Genomic DNA, 19094 nt, shown 5'->3' on the forward strand with positions numbered 1-19094 from the left:
AGTCACCTCTCAGCCTTCTCCTCTCTAACGAAAACAACCTCAATTCCCTGAGCCTTTCCTCGTAAGACCTTCCCTCCATACCAGGCAACATCCTAGTAAATCTCCTCTGAACCCTTTCCAAAGCTTCCACATCCTTCCTATAATGTGGTGACCAGAACTGCACGCAGTACTCCAGGTGCGGCCGCACCAGAGTTATGTACAGCTGCAGCATGACCTTGTGGTTCCGAAACTCAATCCCCCTGCTTATAAAGGCTAGCACACCATATGCTTTCTTAACAGCCCTATTAACCTGGGTGGCAACTTTCAGGGATTTATGTACCTGGATGCCGAGATCTCTCTGTTCATCTACACTACCAAGAATCTTGCCATTAGCCCAGTACTCTGCATTCCTGTTACTCCTTCCAAAGTGAACCACCTCACACTTTTCCGCATTAAACTCCATCTGCCACCTCTCAGCCCAGCTCTGCAGCTTATCTATGTCCCTCTGTATCCTATAACATCCTTCAGCACTATCCACAACTCCACCGACCTTCGTGTCATCTGCAAATTTACTAACCCATCCTTCTACACCCTCTTCCAGGTCATTTATAAAAATGACAAACAGCAGTGGCCCCAAAACAGATCCTTGCGGTACACCACTAGTAACTGAACTCCAGGATGAACATTTGCCATCAACCACCACCCTCTGTCTTCTTTCAGCTAGCCAATTACTGATCCAAACCGCTAAATCACCTTCAATTCCATACTTCCTTATTTTCTGCAACAGCCTACCGTGAGGGAGGACTTCTCCCTCCCCCACACTCCCCCCTCTCTCCCCCCTCCCTCACACTTTCCCATACACCCCCTCGACTTTCTCCTCACCGCCACTTTCCCCCTCTCCTTCCCACTCGCCTGTTATTACTCTGTCCCTCCCCAATCACTCCCTTGCCCCACTCCCTCATCTCGCTACTCTCCCCCTCACTCTCCCCCTCCCCCACTCGCCACTCTTCCCCCCTCACACTCCCCCCACTCTCCCCCACCCCACTCGTCACTCTCCACCCCTCCCCCACTCTCCCCCCCACTTCTCCCACTCTCCACCCCCATTCTTTCCCCCCCCCCCCCCACACTCTCTTCCCCCTCCCCCCCAAGCACCCTTTCTTGGCATGTTCTTACATTACACTCTCTGAGGGGCATTTTGGGAACTTGTTCTGTTAAAGGCAAGTTGATGTTTTTATTTAACAATTTTTTATTTTTCGTTTGTGTTTCCCTTTTCAGAAAATGCTGAAGGAAATGTTTCCTATTGAAGCTGGAGAAATCGATCCCAAAAGCAGAACTCTCCCACATTTGCCAGGTAGGCCGTTACAAATGTGCAGCTCATTGTGAGAAAGATTGCTCCATTTTCTTTCTCAATTTAAGGGTCGGGGGCAAGGAGAAGATTTTTTGGAATGATGCCTCCCTGTGTGACATCCTAGATTGTCTTTATATCATAAAATAGAGAAGCTGTCGTTGATTTGCCTCTCCACATGATAGCAGTTTACGTGGATACAACTTGATGATTTTGTTTCACAAAACCCAGCGAGTAGAATTTGATCCGCCAGGTTTCACTATCCCTGTGCCTGTTGCTATTGAGGGAAGCCAGTGTGGAACACACTACTGACTGAGCATGGGGCCTAGAAGTATGTGGCTAGCACAACACTCAATTGGCCTAGGCCTCTTAAAGGGAGGTGTGATGAATGTATATTTTTATATATATTGTATTATGTATGTCTGGTGCAGTAAAGGCTTTAAATGTCTGGGATAGGGTGTGTAAATCTCTGTTGCCATAATATTTTTTAAATTCATGGTTTAAAAGACCAGCAGACACTGTGGATACAGCAGGTGGCATTAAGATGTTGTAAAATTTCAATCCATGCTTATGTTTACAAGGAGAGGCCTAATTTGGTTATGATTTCTCGGGAGTAGATAATTAGAGACAATAGGTGTGATTCAGGAACTGCGTTGTACATGGCAGTGAATTGGGGCTGTTGCTGTTTCCTTCCATGTCTGTAGCCGGAAAGATAGATACCTGGTCCTGGAACACTGAGCTCAGGGAAACGTATGAGTCGAAAAGGCAAATCCGGTTTAAGGCAAGAAGACGCTCTGGGACCTGGTGCTGAGATTGTTCCAAATGGGACACCTGATGACGCTGTTGATGAAATGCTTTTGCAGATTTCTGATATTTTTGTTGCTGGTGTGGTGAGTGTTGCATGTAACTGGTACGTTGCCGTGGGTTAAGCACACTGGAAGTCAAGGATTTTCAACTGCACCCTGAGCGGCAGTGGAATATGTGGATGCCAGGATTTGGTTCCAGTGAGATTGGGCCGTGTGGGAGGGCCGGCACAGCTATGGCTCCTGGACAGAGAATGGCACTCAAATGAGGCGCAAGTCACATATTGATGGACAGACCATGTCTACAACAAAGTTCTGGATATGATAACGCATTCTCAAGCTTATTCTCCGTTTCTATTGAGGAATCTGTGAGGGATGATACTGTGTGTTTCTTTTTTTTGTGAAAATGAGCTGATATAGCTTTTTATTGGTAGCAATATGGAACAGTGATATTTCCTTGTTGTTTAATGGTTAGTGTGATATGTGGAATGCTACGTAGTTGATTTTCAATTCTTTGTTACAGTTTAATAAACAAAATATTCTCAACTCTCAAGTGCCTGCTCAAAGTGCCATGCCTCAGAGAACAATTAGTGCATTGCATGTCCAGTGAGCTTTCAAACCTGAACAGTCTGCCTCAACTCCAGGAGCATCAGCACCATAGACGCAGCAACCAATAATCAAACACTAAAGAACAGGGCTTCACCACTCAGAATCTTCTTGTGACCAAAGGGTAAGTGTGTGGATGAATGGAGGGAAGCTGAGCACGGGCTCCCTAATGTTGCTGGCATTTCATAGCTTGAGGGGGACCTGTGTGGCATATCTCAATCTTCAGCCCACAGGTGCACCCGGGAGATGATGGCTGCTCTGTATGCCCGGGCATCAGACTATATCACTCTCGAGCTATGGCCCTCCAAGATGCTTGGGCTGCAGGATTTCCTGGCATAGCCAGAATGCCCCAGGTCCAGAGCACGAGCGATGGCACCCTGCGAGCACCCGGGCTTTTAAGGAGTGCCCTATTTTAACAGGAAGGGGTTCTACTCCATGGGGTACCATGTCCGCGAGGGTGTGGCTATCTCCCTGCTAAGACGCAGTCTTCTGCATCACATGGTGTCCACCATCTCATTGAATGATCAACGACCCCTGTACACTTTGGGCCGTCGCTGGCCTCCCTCCTGCGTCCCTCCTCAGTCTGATGGATGGCTGGGTCTTCAGGGTGCGCAGCGGCCCCCTGCACAGGGTACGCCGCCTCCAGCCTGCGTTGTCGCTACTGCCTTCTACAGAATCTGCTGCTTCAGCTGCCAAAAGCAACGCGAGAGCTGCTGCCACGGGATCGATTCCAGCAAACATTGTTATATCTGTAAGGAATTGGAGAAAGAGAGACTCCGACAATCGATCAGGGCTTCCATCCCCTCAACTTCCATACCATGACTGTCTGTCTTCTCTCAGAGTGCCATCCAGCGAGCCAGTTGTGCTGGCAAACCTTGCTCTGCACACTCACCTCCAGCCACATTAGGAGCCCCTGAATGTTCAGATTGTGGGCGCCCACTGCCTCAGAATCATGTGGCCCGCTACCCTGGGAGCATGCAGCTACATCCTGGAGCACTCCGAGATCCCTGCTGTCTATGAGGACCATCCCAAGATGATGGGTTGGCTCTTGGGGGACTAAGGGCACCCGCTGAGCTCATGGCTGATGACGTCGGTGCAGAGTTCTAAGACCGAGGCAGAGACCAAATATTTTTTTATTGCTTCTTTTTAATCAATTTAGCGTACCCAATTATATTTTTCCAATTAAGGGGCAATTTAGAGTGTCCAATCCATCTACCCTGCACATCTTTTTGGGTTGTGGGGGTGAAACCCACGCAGACATGAGGAAATTATGCAAACTCCACAGGAACATTGGCCGCGATTCTCCGCAAATGCGGCGAGTCGTAAAGGCTGCCGTGAAACTGGCCGTGTTTCACGGCAGCCTCCGCGCCCACTCCCGGGACCCGATTCTCCCCCCCGGGCGGGGCTAGCAGCGGGGCCCCGTGAAGCACGGCATCGCGGGCTTAGTGACCGTCGCTAAGTCCGCGCGCCAAGCGTCACGCCGGCTGATGCGCATGATGACGTCATCACGCAGACACGTCAAACCCGCGCATGCGCGGGCCGTCATGCCCCTCAGCCGCCCCGCGGACTGATCCTGCGGGGCGGCGGAAGAACAAATAGGGCGCGGGTATCGGACCCGCTGCCCACCGATCACAGGCCCATGCCTCCCTTGGCACGGCCGCCGGTGCCATGGTTGTCCGGGACGGGCACTTTGCGGCCGTTTTCACGAATGCTGAAAGCAGGTGTGATCGCGGCCGTGAAAACGGCCGTAAACTCCGTGGTATTCGGCCCATCGGCCTGCGGAGAATCGCTGTTCACCGTAAAAAACGGCGAGCAGCGATTCGTGTCGGGGACGGCCGGAGGACGGGGGAAATATCGGGAGGCCATGAAAATTGTCGTGATGGCCCTCCCGCTATTCTCCAACCCGTCGTGGGCAGCGGAGAATCGCGCCCAGTGACCCAGAGCTGGGATCGAACCAGGGTTCTCAGCGCTGTGAGGGCAGAGATGAATACAATGAGGTTTTCTGACGGAACATTGGAGGAAATGAAAAGGTGGAGAGGATCCCCCATTGAGAGGAGCCATGAGATAAACCCTGAAAAGGAATGAGGTGAATGTACCCAGGGTAGGTTCCAAAGACCTGGCTGCAGCACTGGAAAACGTTCAATGATTACACAAGAGAATGTATCTTCACATGCCATCTGCTATCTACTGAATCACCGACTTCACACACTGCTCAATGTACCACAGCTCCATCACTGAACCACCAGCAAATGGACTCACGTATAACGTCAGGTACTCGGCACCTCGGACTTCCGGTGACAGCGGGCGTGAGGCAGCCGCGCGTTGGAGGGCTCCCGTTCGAGAACCGCATTGTCGGGGGGGTAACGCCCGGTCCTAAGGGCAACGGAGGCAGCAAAAGTCGGGAGACAGCACAGGGGGAAGGAATGTCGAAGATCAGCAAAAAAACGGCCGTGAAAGGTCACCGCTGTCATAATATCCACTCATGTATATCATGAGATGCAGACAGGCAGTGACTGACACACAGGATATCCAATGAACACACATGACACAGAACAACCAATTACCAGACAGGACACCACCACTATAAAACCCACAGGGCATTAAGGCTCTTGCTCTTTCACAGGATACGACTAGGGAGATAGTCGCAGTGCACAGGCCAATGAACATCATCACCATGTGGTAGAGAGCTAGTCTGGTCAAGCCAGTAGGAGGTTATCAATTAGGTTAACAGACTGTCAACCCACAGCAGATTATGTACAGCAATCAACAGATTCAACAAAACAACACAGGACCATCTCCTGTGTCGGAAGCCTGTTTCTCATTTTACTGCATCCAGTTGCAGTCGATGTTAGACCAACACAGATAACACATCATGGTACCAGAGAGCTATTAACTCTAATGAACCTACCTCGAGTGAATTTGCAACGACCAGCGCGCAGCCATCCAGCAGCATGGAAAAGATCCAACCTCCTCCGCAACTCCGGATCTCCGGCAACTTCGGCGCCAACTGGAAAGTCTTCATACAGAAGTTCCTCCTGTATATCGAGGCCTCCGATCTCAAGGCAGCATTGGCTGCCTGGAATATTGCGCTGTTCCTGTCGACTGCGGGGGACCACGCCATCCACATCTATAACTGGGAGTTAAATATCCGAGGGTATCAAACTATTCGGAAGGACAGAGTGGATGGTAAGGGAGGTGGTGTTGCTCTGTTATTTAAGGATGACATCCGGGCAATAGTAAGGGATGACATCGGTGCTATGGAGGATAAGGTTGAATCCATTTGGGTGGAAATCAGGAATAGTAAGGCGAAAAAGTCACTGATAGGAGTAGTCTATCGGCCACCAAATAGTAACGAGATGGTGGGGCAGGCAATAAACAAAGAGATAACTGATGCATGTAGAAATGGTACAGCAGTTATCATGGGGGATTTTAATCTACATGTCGATTGGTTTAACCAGGTCGGTCAAGGCAACCGTGAGGAGGAGTTTATAGAATGTATCCGCGATAGTTTCCTAGAACAGTATGTAATGGAACGTACAAGGGAACAAGCGGTCCTAGATCTTGTCCTGTGTAATGAGACAGGATTGATTCATGATCTCATAGTTAGGGATCCTCTCGGAAGGAGCGATCACAATATGGTGGAATTTAAAATACAGATGGAGGGTGAGAAAGTAAAATCAAATACTAGTGTTTTGTGTTTAAACAAAGGAGATTACAAGGGGATGAGAGAAGAACTAGCTAAGGTAGACTGGGAGCTAAGACTTTATGGTGGAACAGTTGAGGAACAGTGGAGAACCTTCCAAGCGATTTTTCACAGTGCTCAGCAAAGGTTTATACCAACAAAAAGGAAGGACGGAAGAAAGAGGGAAAATCGACCGTGGATATCTAAGGAAATAAGGGAGAGTATCAAATTGAAGGAAAAAGCATATAAAGTGGCAAAGATTGCTGGGAGATTAGAGGACTGGGAAATCTTTAGGGGGCAACAGAAAGCTACTAAAAAAGCTATAAAGAAGAGTAAGATAGAGTATGAGAGTAAACTTGCTCAGAATATAAAAAAAAACAGTAAAAGTTTTTACAAATACATAAGACAAAAAAGAGTGGCTAAGGTAAATATTGGTCCTTTAGAGGATGAGAAGGGAGTTTTAATAATGGGAAATGAGGAAATGGCTGAGGAACTGAACAGGTTTTTTGGGTCGGTCTTCACAGTGGAAGACACAAATAACATGCCAGTGACTGATAGAAATGAGGCTATGACAGGTGAGGACCTTGAGACGATTGTTATCACTGAGGAGGGAGTGATGGGCAAGGTAATGGGGCTAAAGGTAGACAAGTCTCCTGGCCCTGATGGAATGCATCCCAGAGTGCTAAAAGAGATGGCTAGGGAAATTGCAGATGCACTAGTGATAATTTACCGAAATTCACTAGACTCTGGGGTGGTCCCGGTGGATTGGAAATTAGCAAACGTGACGCCACTGTTTAAAAAAGGAGGTAGGCAGAAAGCAGGAAATTATAGGCCAGTGAGTTTAACTTCGGTAATAGGGAAGATGCTGGAATCTATCATCAAGGAAGAAATTGCGAGGCATCTGGATAGAAATTGTCCCATTGGGCAGACGCAGCATGGGTTCGTAAAAGGCAGGTCGTGCCTAACTAATTTAGTGGAATTTTTTGAGGACATTACCAGTGCAGTAGATAACGGGGAGCCGATGGATGTGGTATATCTGGATTTCCAGAAAGCCTTTGACAAGGTGCCACACAAAAGGTTGCTGCATAAGATAAAGATGCATGGCATTAAGGGTAAAGTAGTAGCATGGATAGAGGATTGGTTAATTAATAGAAAGCAAAGAGTTGGGATAAATGGGTGTTTCTCTGGTTGGCAATCAGTAGCTAGTGGTGTCCCTCAGGGATCCGTGTTGGGCCCACAATTGTTCACAATTTACATTGATGATTTGGAGTTGGGGACCAAGGGCAATGTGTCCAAGTTTGCAGATGACACTAAGATGAGTGGTAAAGCGAAAAGTGCAGAGGATACTGGAAGTCTGCAGAGGGATTTGGATAGGTTAAGTGAATGGGCTCGGGTCTGGCAGATGGAATACAATGTTGACAAATGTGAGGTTATCCATTTTGGTAGGAATAACAGCAAACGGGATTATTATTTAAACAATAAAATATTAAAGCATGCCGCTGTTCAGAGAGACTTGGGTGTGCTAGTGCATGAGTCACAGAAGGTTGGTTTACAAGTGCAACAGGTGATTAAGAAGGCAAATGGAATTTTGTCCTTCATTGCTAGAGGGATGGAGTTTAAGACTAGGGAGGTTATGTTGCAATTGTATAAGGTGTTAGTGCGGCCACACCTGGAGTATTGTGTTCAGTTTTGGTCTCCTTACTTGAGAAAGGACGTACTGGCGCTGGAGGGTGTGCAGAGGAGATTCACTAGGTTAATCCCAGAGCTGAAGGGGTTGGATTATGAGGAGAGGTTGAGTAGACTGGGACTGTACTCGTTGGAATTTAGAAGGATGAGGGGGGATCTTATAGAAACATTTAAAATTATGAAGGGAATAGATAGGATAGATGCGGGCAGGTTGTTTCCACTGGCGGGTGACAGCAGAACTAGGGGGCATAGCCTCAAAATAAGGGGAAGTAGATTTAGAACTGAGTTTAGGAGGAACTTCTTCACCCAAAGGGTTGTGAACCTATGGAATTCCTTGCCCAGTGAAGCAGTTGAGGCTCCTTCATTAAATGTTTTTAAGGTAAAGATAGATAGTTTTTTGAAGAATAAAGGGATTAAGGGTTATGGTGTTCGGGCCGGAAAGTGGAGCTGAGTCCACAAAAGATCAGCCATGATCTCATTGAATGGCGGAGCAGGCTCGAGGGGCCAGATGGCCTACTCCTGCTCCTAGTTCTTATGTTCTTATGTTCTTATAACACGCTCACATTTGCCGATGTCGAAGACAAGACGAAGTTCAAGACGGTTCTGCTGAAATTTGACAACCACTGCGAGATTGAGGTGAATGAGAGCTTTGAACGGTACATCTTCCAACAGAGGCTTCAGGGTGAGGATGAACCTTTTCAGACCTTCTTGACCCACCTCCGCATCCTGGTGCAGTCATGTAATTATGACTCGACGGCTGATTCCATGATCCAGGATCAGATCATTTTCGGGGTCCAGTCCGACTCCCTGCTGGAGCAACTCCTCAAAATCAAACAGTGGACCCTCTCTGTCGCCATCTAAACATGCGTTGTCCATGAACATGCCAGGAATCGTTACTCCCGCATCAGGGCGGCAGAAAATGCAAAACTAGCCTCCCATGAGGCAGAAAGGGTGCAGGCCATCGCAAAAATGCAAGGCCTGAGCATCGAGGAGAGTGGCCGTTTCACACGCTTTTTCCCGGTCCCTACGCATGCGCGCCACGACCGGGTGGACGACGAGGCCAAAGCCCCCGATATGCATGTGCAAACATTGGCCAACCGCACTGCGCATATGCGATGGGGCACGGAACGCGCTGACGTCCGGGTCATGACGTGTCCAAATTGTGGCTCCGCCCATTTAAAGCGGCAATGTCCAGGCAAAGGAAGGTGATGTCTACAGTGTGGAAAGCTTGGGCATTACGCGGCCTTATGCAGGTCCGCACCACCGACCAACAGCCAGCGATCCCGGCTGCAGCGCTCCGCTGCGTACAAGGCATGCAGGATTCGGATTCCGACAGCCCAACGGACCCCAATGCTGACTGCCTCGAGTCTCTATACCGGATGGGCATAATCACCACGCGCGAGCTGGCCTCCACCGTGCCTGCAAACCGTCTTTCAATCCTCACTGTGGATCCTGACGACGAGTGGTGTGCTGTCATCACGGTTAACCAGTCTCACATCCGATTTATATTGGACACTGGCGCATCTGCAAACCTCATATCACAGTCGGACCTCGACAGCATCCGAGACCAACCTAGCATTCTTCCACCAGCCTGCCAGCTCCTGGATTACAATGGCAATTCCATAGCTGCCAGTGGATCATGTCAGCTAGGTGTATCTCTCAAGGCAATCAAAGTGACGTTACGATTTGAGATCGTCCGGCCTGACAAACTCCTAAATCTGGTCCAGAGCGTCCATGCCATGACCTCGACACCAGCGACTGCCTCGCCCAATGTAAATCTCCAGGCTGAGATAGACGATATTCTCACGCAATACCACAACGTGTTTGATGGAATGGGCACGCTCCCATATCGTTACAAGATATTGCTCAAACCGAATGCCATCCCAGTCATCCAGGCACTGCGCTGGGTGCCGGCCCCTCTCAAGGATCATCTGAAAACGCAACTACGAGAGATCCAAGACCAGGGTATCATCTCAAAGGTCATGGAGCCAACAGACTGGGTCAGCTCCATGGTCTGCGTCAAGAAGCCCTCTGGTGAACTCCACATTTGCATTGATCCCTGAACTGCAACATCATGCGCGAGCACTACCCGATCCCGAAGCGTGAAGCGTTAACCTGTGAGATGGCTCATGCCAAATTCTTTACCAAGCTGGATGCCTCCCGTGGGTTCTGGCAGATACAGCTGGACGAGTCCAGTCGGAAGCTGTGCACGTTTAACACCCCGTTCGGCAGGCAATGCTACAACCGCATGCCTTTTAGTATCATATTGGCATCCGAAGTATTTAATCGCATAACGGAGCAAATAGTGGAGGGCATCGAGGGGGTGCGAGTCTATGTGGACGGTGTGATCATCTGGTCCACGATGCCCCAGGATCACATTGCTCACCTCAAACACGTTTTCCAGAGGATTCATGAAAACGGCCTCCAGCTCAACAGGGCCAAATGCTCATTTGGTAGGTCCGCTGTCAAGTTTCTGGGTGACCACATTTCACAGTAGGGTGTGCAACCTGACGCTGACAAGGTGCTGGCAATCAATGTCAAGAAGATCCCAGAGGACAAAAAGGCGGTCCTCCATTTCCTCGGGATGGTGAATTTTCTCGGGAAATTTATTCCCAACATGGCGTCCAGGACGGCATTGGGGCGGTGCTCCTTCAGCGAGACGACTCCTCGCCCTGGGCTCCAGTGGCATACGCCTCCAGGGCCATGACTCCGCCCGAACAACGGTATGCCCAGATCGAAAAGGAGTGCTTGGTTCTCCTGACAGGAATAGTCAAGTTTCATGACTACGTATATGGCCTGCCAAAGTTCACGGTGGAAACAGACAACAGGCCTTTAGTCCACATAATCCAAAAGGATTTAAATGACATGACACCTCGGCTGCAGTGAATTCTTCTTCGTCTCCGCCGATATGACTTCGAACTCGTCTACACACCGGGTAAGGAGCTGATCGTCGCGGATGCCCTATCCCGATCCGTCACCACGCTGTGTGAACAGGGCGACTTCATTCGCCACATTGAAGCACAGGTGCAGCTGTGTGCCAGCAACCTCCCAGCCACTGATGTACAAGTTATACAAATACGCGAAGAAACTGCCAAAGATCCCCTACTGCAGCGCGTGATGAAGCACCTCGGCCGTGGCTGGCAAAAGGGGCAGTGCCCCCAGTTCTTCAACATTAAGGACGAGCTGACGGTTGTTGAGGGGATCCTTCTTAAACTAGATAGAATCGTCATTCCCCAAAGCATGCAAAACATGGTGCTCAGACAGATCCATGAGGGTCACCTGGGGGCCGAGAAATGTCGACGCAGAGCTCGGCAGGCAGTTTACTGGCCTGGCTGAGTATTTTTCCACGATGTTGGCGAAACTACTGGGGGAGGGGGAGCCCCGATATGAACTGGATCGGGCTCATCGGTCGTGGAGGCCTGTACCAAAGGCGAGTGAGCCGCCGTGAGTAGTGACTTTGTGCTTCCGTAGGTGCAGTGTAAAGGAGAACGTCCTGTGCTGGGCTAAGCAGAAGCGGGTGGTGCAGTGGGCTGGAGCTGGTATACGTGTATACCAGGACTTTACGGTAGAGCTGGCAAAGAGGCAGGCTGCCTTCAACCGGGTGAAGAGGGCACTGTTCATTAGCAAGGTGCAGTGCGGCATTGTATATCCAACGAAGCTGAGGGTGACCTACAAGTTCAAGGACTTTTATTTTGGGACAGCGGAAGCAGCAGAGGAGTTTGCGAAGGCAGAAGGACTGTGGCAGAATTCAGAAATGGTCTTGTACCGATGTAGCCTCATGACTGTATTTTTTATATTTTTTTGCTTCACCGCGTGCTGGTGTATGGGCTATAGGATCCAACGTTGTGTATGTTTGGACAAGGGAAGAAATGGGACTTTCAGTCGTAATGAGGGTTCTTTGGGGTGTGGGCGTGTATGCGGGGTTTGTGTGCTAAAGGGAACTTCTGGGTTTTTCCTGGGGCCGGGCAAGGGGGAAAGAGACCCAGGCGGGGGCCTCCACGCTGGCCGGTTTAAGCCGGCCAGTGAACGGGGGTGAGGTGGGGGAGGGGCTGCGGCTATCGGAGCCTGGCAGAACAGGGTCCGAGGGGTCTAGCCGGGGTGGAAAGTTGGGGGGAAGGAACTGAGATTGGGGGGAGGATTTTTACAAGCGGAAGTGGAAGGGAGAAGTTGGGTGGGGGTTTACAACTCTTGGGTGTCATTTACAGTACTTTTTTGGAGGTTGGATGGCATTGAGTGTCATCGGGGGGGGGGGGGGGGGGGGGGGACTCTATAGGTTAATGGTGACCATGGGTGATTCCGGACTCCTTTCTCTTTCTCTCCTTTGTTTTTTTCCCACCGTGGGAGGGTTTGTTTTATTTGACGCATATATTGACAGGTGGGCCATTGGTTGGGGTGGTGGGAGGATGGGATCGTTGTTGATGTTAAGGGTATTGACTTTGTATCTGTTACCGTTTACTGCTTGTTGGTGGGGTGTCAATTTTGAAGGAAGATGTGAAAATGGAGAATAAAAACATTTATAAAAAAAGGTACTCGGCACATCACCCTCACACAATGCTGCCAGTACCACGTCCACAACTTGTATTCACATAACTACAGCTATTCAGCTATGGCATGGCACTCTCGCTGACACATTCCCCTCCGTTGCAGAACAGAACAACAGCTAACCAGTGGGAGCAGCAGAGAACCTCGGCTGGGAAAGCATGACCGCATTGACAGAGGAGACGGTGCTCTGCACGTGGGGTCAACTGTGACACAGACCACCATGTCTGCCACTGCCAAGAATAAAGTCAGATGATGATATATTCCTGCCTTTTGCCCCTCCACAACTCCCACTTCACTCTTGTCCTGATCGTTGGGACGAAGGTGGTGTGACCATGAATCTCTTACTTTCCTTCCCATCCCATTTCTTTACACACAACTCTTTGGTTCTGTATTTCTCCTTTCAGAAATTAAGAGGCTGACCAGTCAGTGCTGCCTCACTTTGAAGGTGAGATGCCCATGAGAACGAGGTTCTGGCAGCCGCCAGCTCACATACTGGCATCTTAGAGGGTGGAGAGTGAACTGCAGCCCAAGGGAAAGGAGGATTCACGTGCTAAGTCCCCAGAGGGCAAGGTCACAGATGAGTTCCACTGCAGAGGACACAGATGAGGACACTAACAGGGCACCAAAGCCATGGGGATGCTGTCTGGCCTTGGCAGACCTATCACTGAGCCACTTGTCACTGGCGAGATGCTTGGAGGAGTCAGACTGGAACTCTGAACAGGACTTTGTGCGGAGTTTGGAGTTCTTCTTCTGGGATCTGGAAGTGGTCACTGACTCCATGATAAACGTGTGGGCCCACCCATCATGCAGTTACTCGTGGCCAAGGTCTCAGTTTCCTTTGCAGCAGAAGTTGGACAATGTCTCAGTGCCGCTATGAAGGCTCACACTCAGGGCATGAAATCCATGCCTGTTGCTATGCAGATTCAGCCGGGGCCTCGATTTTCTCACCACGTCGTGCCTGGCGCGAGTGAAACACGGGAGAGTTCCAAATCAGGCTTTGCGCCGGGCACAAAACCTCGTGTGAATCACCCGACTCACTACACCAGGCCAAATCTGGATCTCGCTTTCGCTGGGTGCGATCCAGATCATGATATGTAAGTGAGAACATTGGAAGTAGGAGCAGGAGTAGGCCATCTGGTCCTTCGAGCCTGATCCGCCATTCAATTAGATCATTTTTAAAAATAAATTTAGCGTACCCTATTCATTTTTTCCAATTAAGGGGCAATTTAGCGTGGCCAATCCACCTACCCTGCACATCTTTGGGTTGTGGGGGCGAAACCCACGCAAACACGGGGAGAATGTGCAAACTCCACACGGCCATTGAATGAGATCATGGCTGATCTTTTGTGAACTCAGCTCAACTTTTCCGCCCGAACACCATAGCCTTTTATTCCCTTATTCTTCAAAAAACAATCTATCTTTATCTTTAAAACATTCAATGAAGAAGCCTCAACTGGGCAGGGAATTCCATAGATTCACAACCCTTTGGGTCAAGAAGTTCCTCCTAACCTCAGTCCTAAATCTACTTCCCTTTATTTTGAGGCTCACCCGCCAGTGACCACACCTATCCTATCTATTCCCTTCATAATTTTATATGTTTCTATAAGATCCCCGCATCTTTCTAAATTCCAACGAGTACAGTCCCAGTCTACTCAACCTCTCCTCGTAATCCAACCCCTTCAGCTCTGGGATTACCTAGTGAATCTCCTCTGCACACCCTCCAGCGCCAGTATGTCCTTTCTCAGGTACGGAGACCAAGCCTGAACACAATACACAATGAACAATTCGGCTAATTTAAATATCCCGATGCCGTATTTACCCAGCACCTGGGAGTCAACGGCCACATCCCGTGAGGCCTCAACTGGGCGTCATTCAGTACTGTTTTCACAATTGTGGACCAGGCATGATGGACCTTCGGGCGGAGGGGGGAGAGGGGGTCTGACAGCCCATTAGAGCCCCCTGGGTGGTCAGGGACAGGGTAGGGTAGTACCCCGGCACGCCTTCTGGCAGCCGAGCACCTTGTCACTGCTAGCCTGACACCCTGGCAGTGCCACCCGGGCACCCTGGCAGTGCCACCCGGGCACCCTGGCAGTGCCACCTGGGGGCCAAGCCCAAGAAAAGGTGCATGAAAGGGTTTTGAGGGGGCTGCAGAAGGATTGGAGGATGAAAGGTCCTGAAAGTGTGATGGGGGGGTGAGGGGGGGAGGTTGTATAGAGTTCGGAGCAGGCTTTCAAAATGGCGCCCCGCTCTGTGAGAAGCCAGTCCTGCTCCCCAGTGATGGAAAAAGTTTTAACTGTGGCATTGGTGGGGAGAAACTCCCCGAGGCCCAAAAAAACGGCGAAGTTCTGTTGAATAGCGTCGTCAATCCCGCCATTGCAGCCATCGTGAAATACCCCGCCTAACGCACCTAATTTACCAGTGAATTGAGCCCTTGGTGTCAGACAAGCTCAGACTGCTGACGCTATGGTTGCAGATACCGGGCAGCACGGTGGCACAGTGGGTAGCCCTGCAGCCTCACGGCGCTGAGGTCCCAGGTTCGATCCCGGCTCTGGGTCACTGTTTGTGCATTGGTTGTGCACATTCTCCTTGTGTCTACGTGGGTCTCACTGCCACAACCCAAAGATGTACAGGGCAGGTGGATTGGCCACACTAAATTGCCCTTTAATTGGAAAAAATGAATTGGGTACTCAAAATTTTTTTAAAATGGTTTCAGATACCAATATTGGACCAAACAGTCAGACACTCACAGCAATCTGTCCTCTGGTGGTTTAAATGCTGATCTAGCCAGCGAAGCCCCATCCCGTGAACAAAGTGTGGTAGTATGACTAGGGGTATTACGGTACCTTGGAAGTGAGCTGCTATTGGTGCAGAGGACTCGCTGCCCATTGGCCTGGGTAAGTCATGTGCCTCGCAGCCTATTGGCTGAGGTAGGTAGCTCCGCCTACAAGGTGGGATATAAGAACCCATGCTTCCCGGCAGTCAGCCTTTCTTCTGTACGTCTGCTGCCGGGCACACATCTTGTGCATTAAAGCCTCTCGTTTGGATCTCATCTTCGTCTCGTGTCCATTGATGGTGCATCAATTTACTGCACAAGTTTTAAAAGGATGGAGCTTCGTATCAAGCTGTGCCTTCGACTCAGCCCCCACGCAGCAAATGCAACAGCTGTATTTAAACACTGGCTTTCGTGTTTCAATAGTGACTTGAGCACAGCCGAAAACCCCCGACGAGGGAACAAAAACTGCATATCCTCCACTCGTGCGTGGGCACCACCGTGTATACGCTCATAGAGGACACAACAGACTATGACGCAGCCATGGACTTGCTGAAGGGACATTTCATCCGGCCGGTGAACCAGGTCTACGCTCGGCACTTACTGGCCACGAGACAGCAATTCCCTGGAGAGTCTTTAGACAAATTCTACCCTCCTTGTTCCGGGGAGAAACTGCGCCTGCCCACAAGTTTCTGCGGCCGAACACACCGAACCTTTAATCAGAGACGCTTTCGTTGCGGGTATGCAATCTTCCCAGATCCGCCAGAGATTCTTGGAGAAAGAAACTTTAAGCCTCACCGAAGCACGGGCCCTCGCCTCCTCTCTAGATGTCGCTAATCGCAACGCCCGCGTGTACGCTCCCGACCGCCTGGCGGCCCCCTGGGCAGCATGGAACGCGACCCCCCTCACCTCCGCAGACTCGGACCCCCCTCAGGCCTGCGCCGCAGGGCTTCCCAATAAACCCACGGGACCCCGCTGCTATTTTTATAATTTCATAGAATTTACAGTGCAGAAGGAGGCCATTCGGCCCATCGAGTCTGCACCGGCTCTTGGAAAGAGCACCCTACCCACGGTCAACAACTCCACCCTATCCCCATAACCCAGTATCCCCACCCAACACTAAGGGCAATTTTGGACACTAAGGGCAATTTATCATGGCCAATCCACCTAACCTGCACATCTTTGGACTGTGGGAGGAAACCGGAGCACCCGGAGGAAACCCACGCACACACGGGGAGGATGTGCAGACTCCGCACAGACAGTGACCCAAGCCGGAATCGAACCTGGGACCCTGGAGCTGTGAAGCAGTTGTGCTATCCACAATGCTACCGTGCTGCCCCTTTTGCGGCCAGGCCAAGCACACCTGCCAGCATTGCCCATCCCGCACCGCAACCTGTAAAGGCTGTGGCAAGAAGGGCCATTTTGCGGCCATTTGCCAGTCCAAGGCGGTCGCTGCAGTCCCGAGCAGCGACCATGGGTCTCCCCCCCCCCCCCCCATGCTCCTCAGGGGCCCCGTGTGGCCCGAGGACCCCGCAAGTGGCCACTCGCTGCCGGATGACGACTCGGAGTTCCTGCCACGACTCGCCTCAGTAACATTGGATCAGTCATGGCCCCGCACGCTGGCCACGGCGACCACGAAGATCCTTCTCAACGGCCACGAGACGAGCTGCCTGCTGGACTCCGGGAGCACAGAGAGTTTTGTCCACCCCGTCGCGGTAAGACGCTGCGCACTTCCTGTTTACCCGGTGAAACAAAGAATTGCTCTGGCCTCCGGTTCGCACTCGGTCCAGATCACAGGGTGCTGCATAGCGGACCTCACGGTCCAGGGGAGGGAGTTTAAAAACTATAAGCTCTTCGTCCTTCCCCACCTCTGCGCGGCAGCACTCCTGGGGTTAGATTTCCAGTGCAACCTCCAGAGCTTAACGTTCAAATTCGGCGGCCCTATGTCCCCCCTTATTATCTGCAGCTTCGCGACCCTCAACGTCGATCCCCCATCCTTGTTTGCAAACCTCACCCCCGGATAGCAAACCCGTTGCCACCAGGAGCAGACAGTACAGTGCCCAGGACCGGACCTTCATCAGGTCCGAAGTCCAAAGGCTTCTGAAGGAAGGGGTTATCGAGGCCAGCAACAGCCCCTGGCGAGCACAAGAGCCGGTGGTTAAGACCGGGGAGAAAAATCGGATGGTCATAGACTATAGTCAGACCATCAACAGATTTACGCAGCTGGACGCGTATCCTCTCCCACGTATCTCCGACCTGGTCAACAGGATCGCGCAGTACAAGGTTTTTCCACGGTGGACCTTAAGTCCACCTACCACCAGCTCTCCATCCGCGCGAGTGACCGAAAGAACACTGCGTTCGAAGCGGATGGGCGACTCTACCACTTTTTAAGGGTTCCTTTCAGTGTCACAAATGGGATCTCGGTCTTCCAAAGGGAGATGGACCAAATGGTCGACCAACACGGTTTACGGGCAACCTTCCCGTATCTCGATAATGTCACCATCTGCGGCCACGACCAGCAGGACCACGACACCAACGTCCGCAAATTCCTCTGTACCGCAAAACTCCTTAACCTGACCTACAATAAGGATAAGTGCGTGTTTAGCACCGACCGTCTAGCCATCCTCGGCTACATAGTGCGTAATGGAGTGATAGGCCCCGACCCCGAACGCATGCGCCCCCTAATGGAGCTCCCCCTCCCCCACTCCCTCAAAGCCCTCAAGCGCTGTTTGGGCTTCTTTTCATATTACGCCCAGTGGGTCCCCAATTACACTGACAAAGCCCGCCCACTCATCCAGTCCACCACGTTCCCCCGTCGATGGAGGCCTGCCAGGCCTTTAGCCACATCAAGGCAGACATTGCAAAGTCCACGATGCGCGTTATCGACGAGTCCCTCCCTTTTCAAGTCGAGAGCGACGCATCGGATGTTGCTCTGGCGGCCACCCTCAACCAAGCGGGAAGACCCGTGGCCTTCTTCTCCTGTCTGATAAAGGCTTTCCGCCCCTTTGAATGTCTCAGCATGGACTTCAAAGGTCCCCTCCCTCCAACAACCGCAACACGTACTTCCTCAACGTGATTGACGAGTGCTCCCGTTTCCCTTTCGCCATCCCCTGCCCCTACATGACCACGACCACCATTATCAAAACCCTGCACACCACCTTCTCCCTGTTCGGTTACCCCGCATACATTCATAGCGATCGGGGGGTCCTCATTTGTGAGTGACGAGCTGCGTCAATTCCTGCTCAGCAGGGGCATCGCCTCCAGCAGGACGACCAGTTACAACCCCCGCGGTAATGGACAGGTCGAGAGGGAGAACGGTACGGTCTGGAAGACCATTCTACTGGCCCTACGGTCCAGAAATCTCCCAATCTCCCATTGGCAAGAGGTCCTCCCAGACGTCCTCCACTCAATTTGGTCACTTCTCTGTACCGCCACTAACCAAATGCCTCACGAACGTCTTATTCTTTTTCCCAGGAAGTCTTCCTCATGGACCCCGCTCCCAACCTGGCTGGCTACCCCCGGGCCCATTCTGCTCCGGAAGCACGTGCGGGTGCACAAGTCGGACCCGTTGGTCAAAAGAGTCCAGCTACTCCACGCAAATCCGCAATACGCGTATGTGGAGTATCCTGACGGCCGACAGGACACGGTCTCCCTTCGGGACCTGGCACCCGCCGGATCTCG

At 51.2% G+C, this 19094-nt stretch overlaps 1 protein-coding gene across 2 annotated transcripts in view; it reads left to right on the forward strand.

The window, feature by feature from the left end:
* The window catches only part of ncf1 (neutrophil cytosolic factor 1), a 162423-nt gene that overhangs the window by 59181 nt on the left and 84148 nt on the right, over positions 1-19094 (forward strand). For both annotated transcript variants that reach the window (XM_038813725.1, XM_038813726.1), the window contains one exon: positions 1255-1330. In XM_038813725.1, the coding sequence (XP_038669653.1) occupies positions 1255-1330 (76 nt within the window). The remainder of the gene's footprint in view (positions 1-1254; positions 1331-19094) is intronic.

The sequence above is a fragment of the Scyliorhinus canicula genome, chromosome 12, assembly GCF_902713615.1.
Source record: "Scyliorhinus canicula chromosome 12, sScyCan1.1, whole genome shotgun sequence".
Taxonomy (NCBI): domain Eukaryota; kingdom Metazoa; phylum Chordata; class Chondrichthyes; order Carcharhiniformes; family Scyliorhinidae; genus Scyliorhinus; species Scyliorhinus canicula.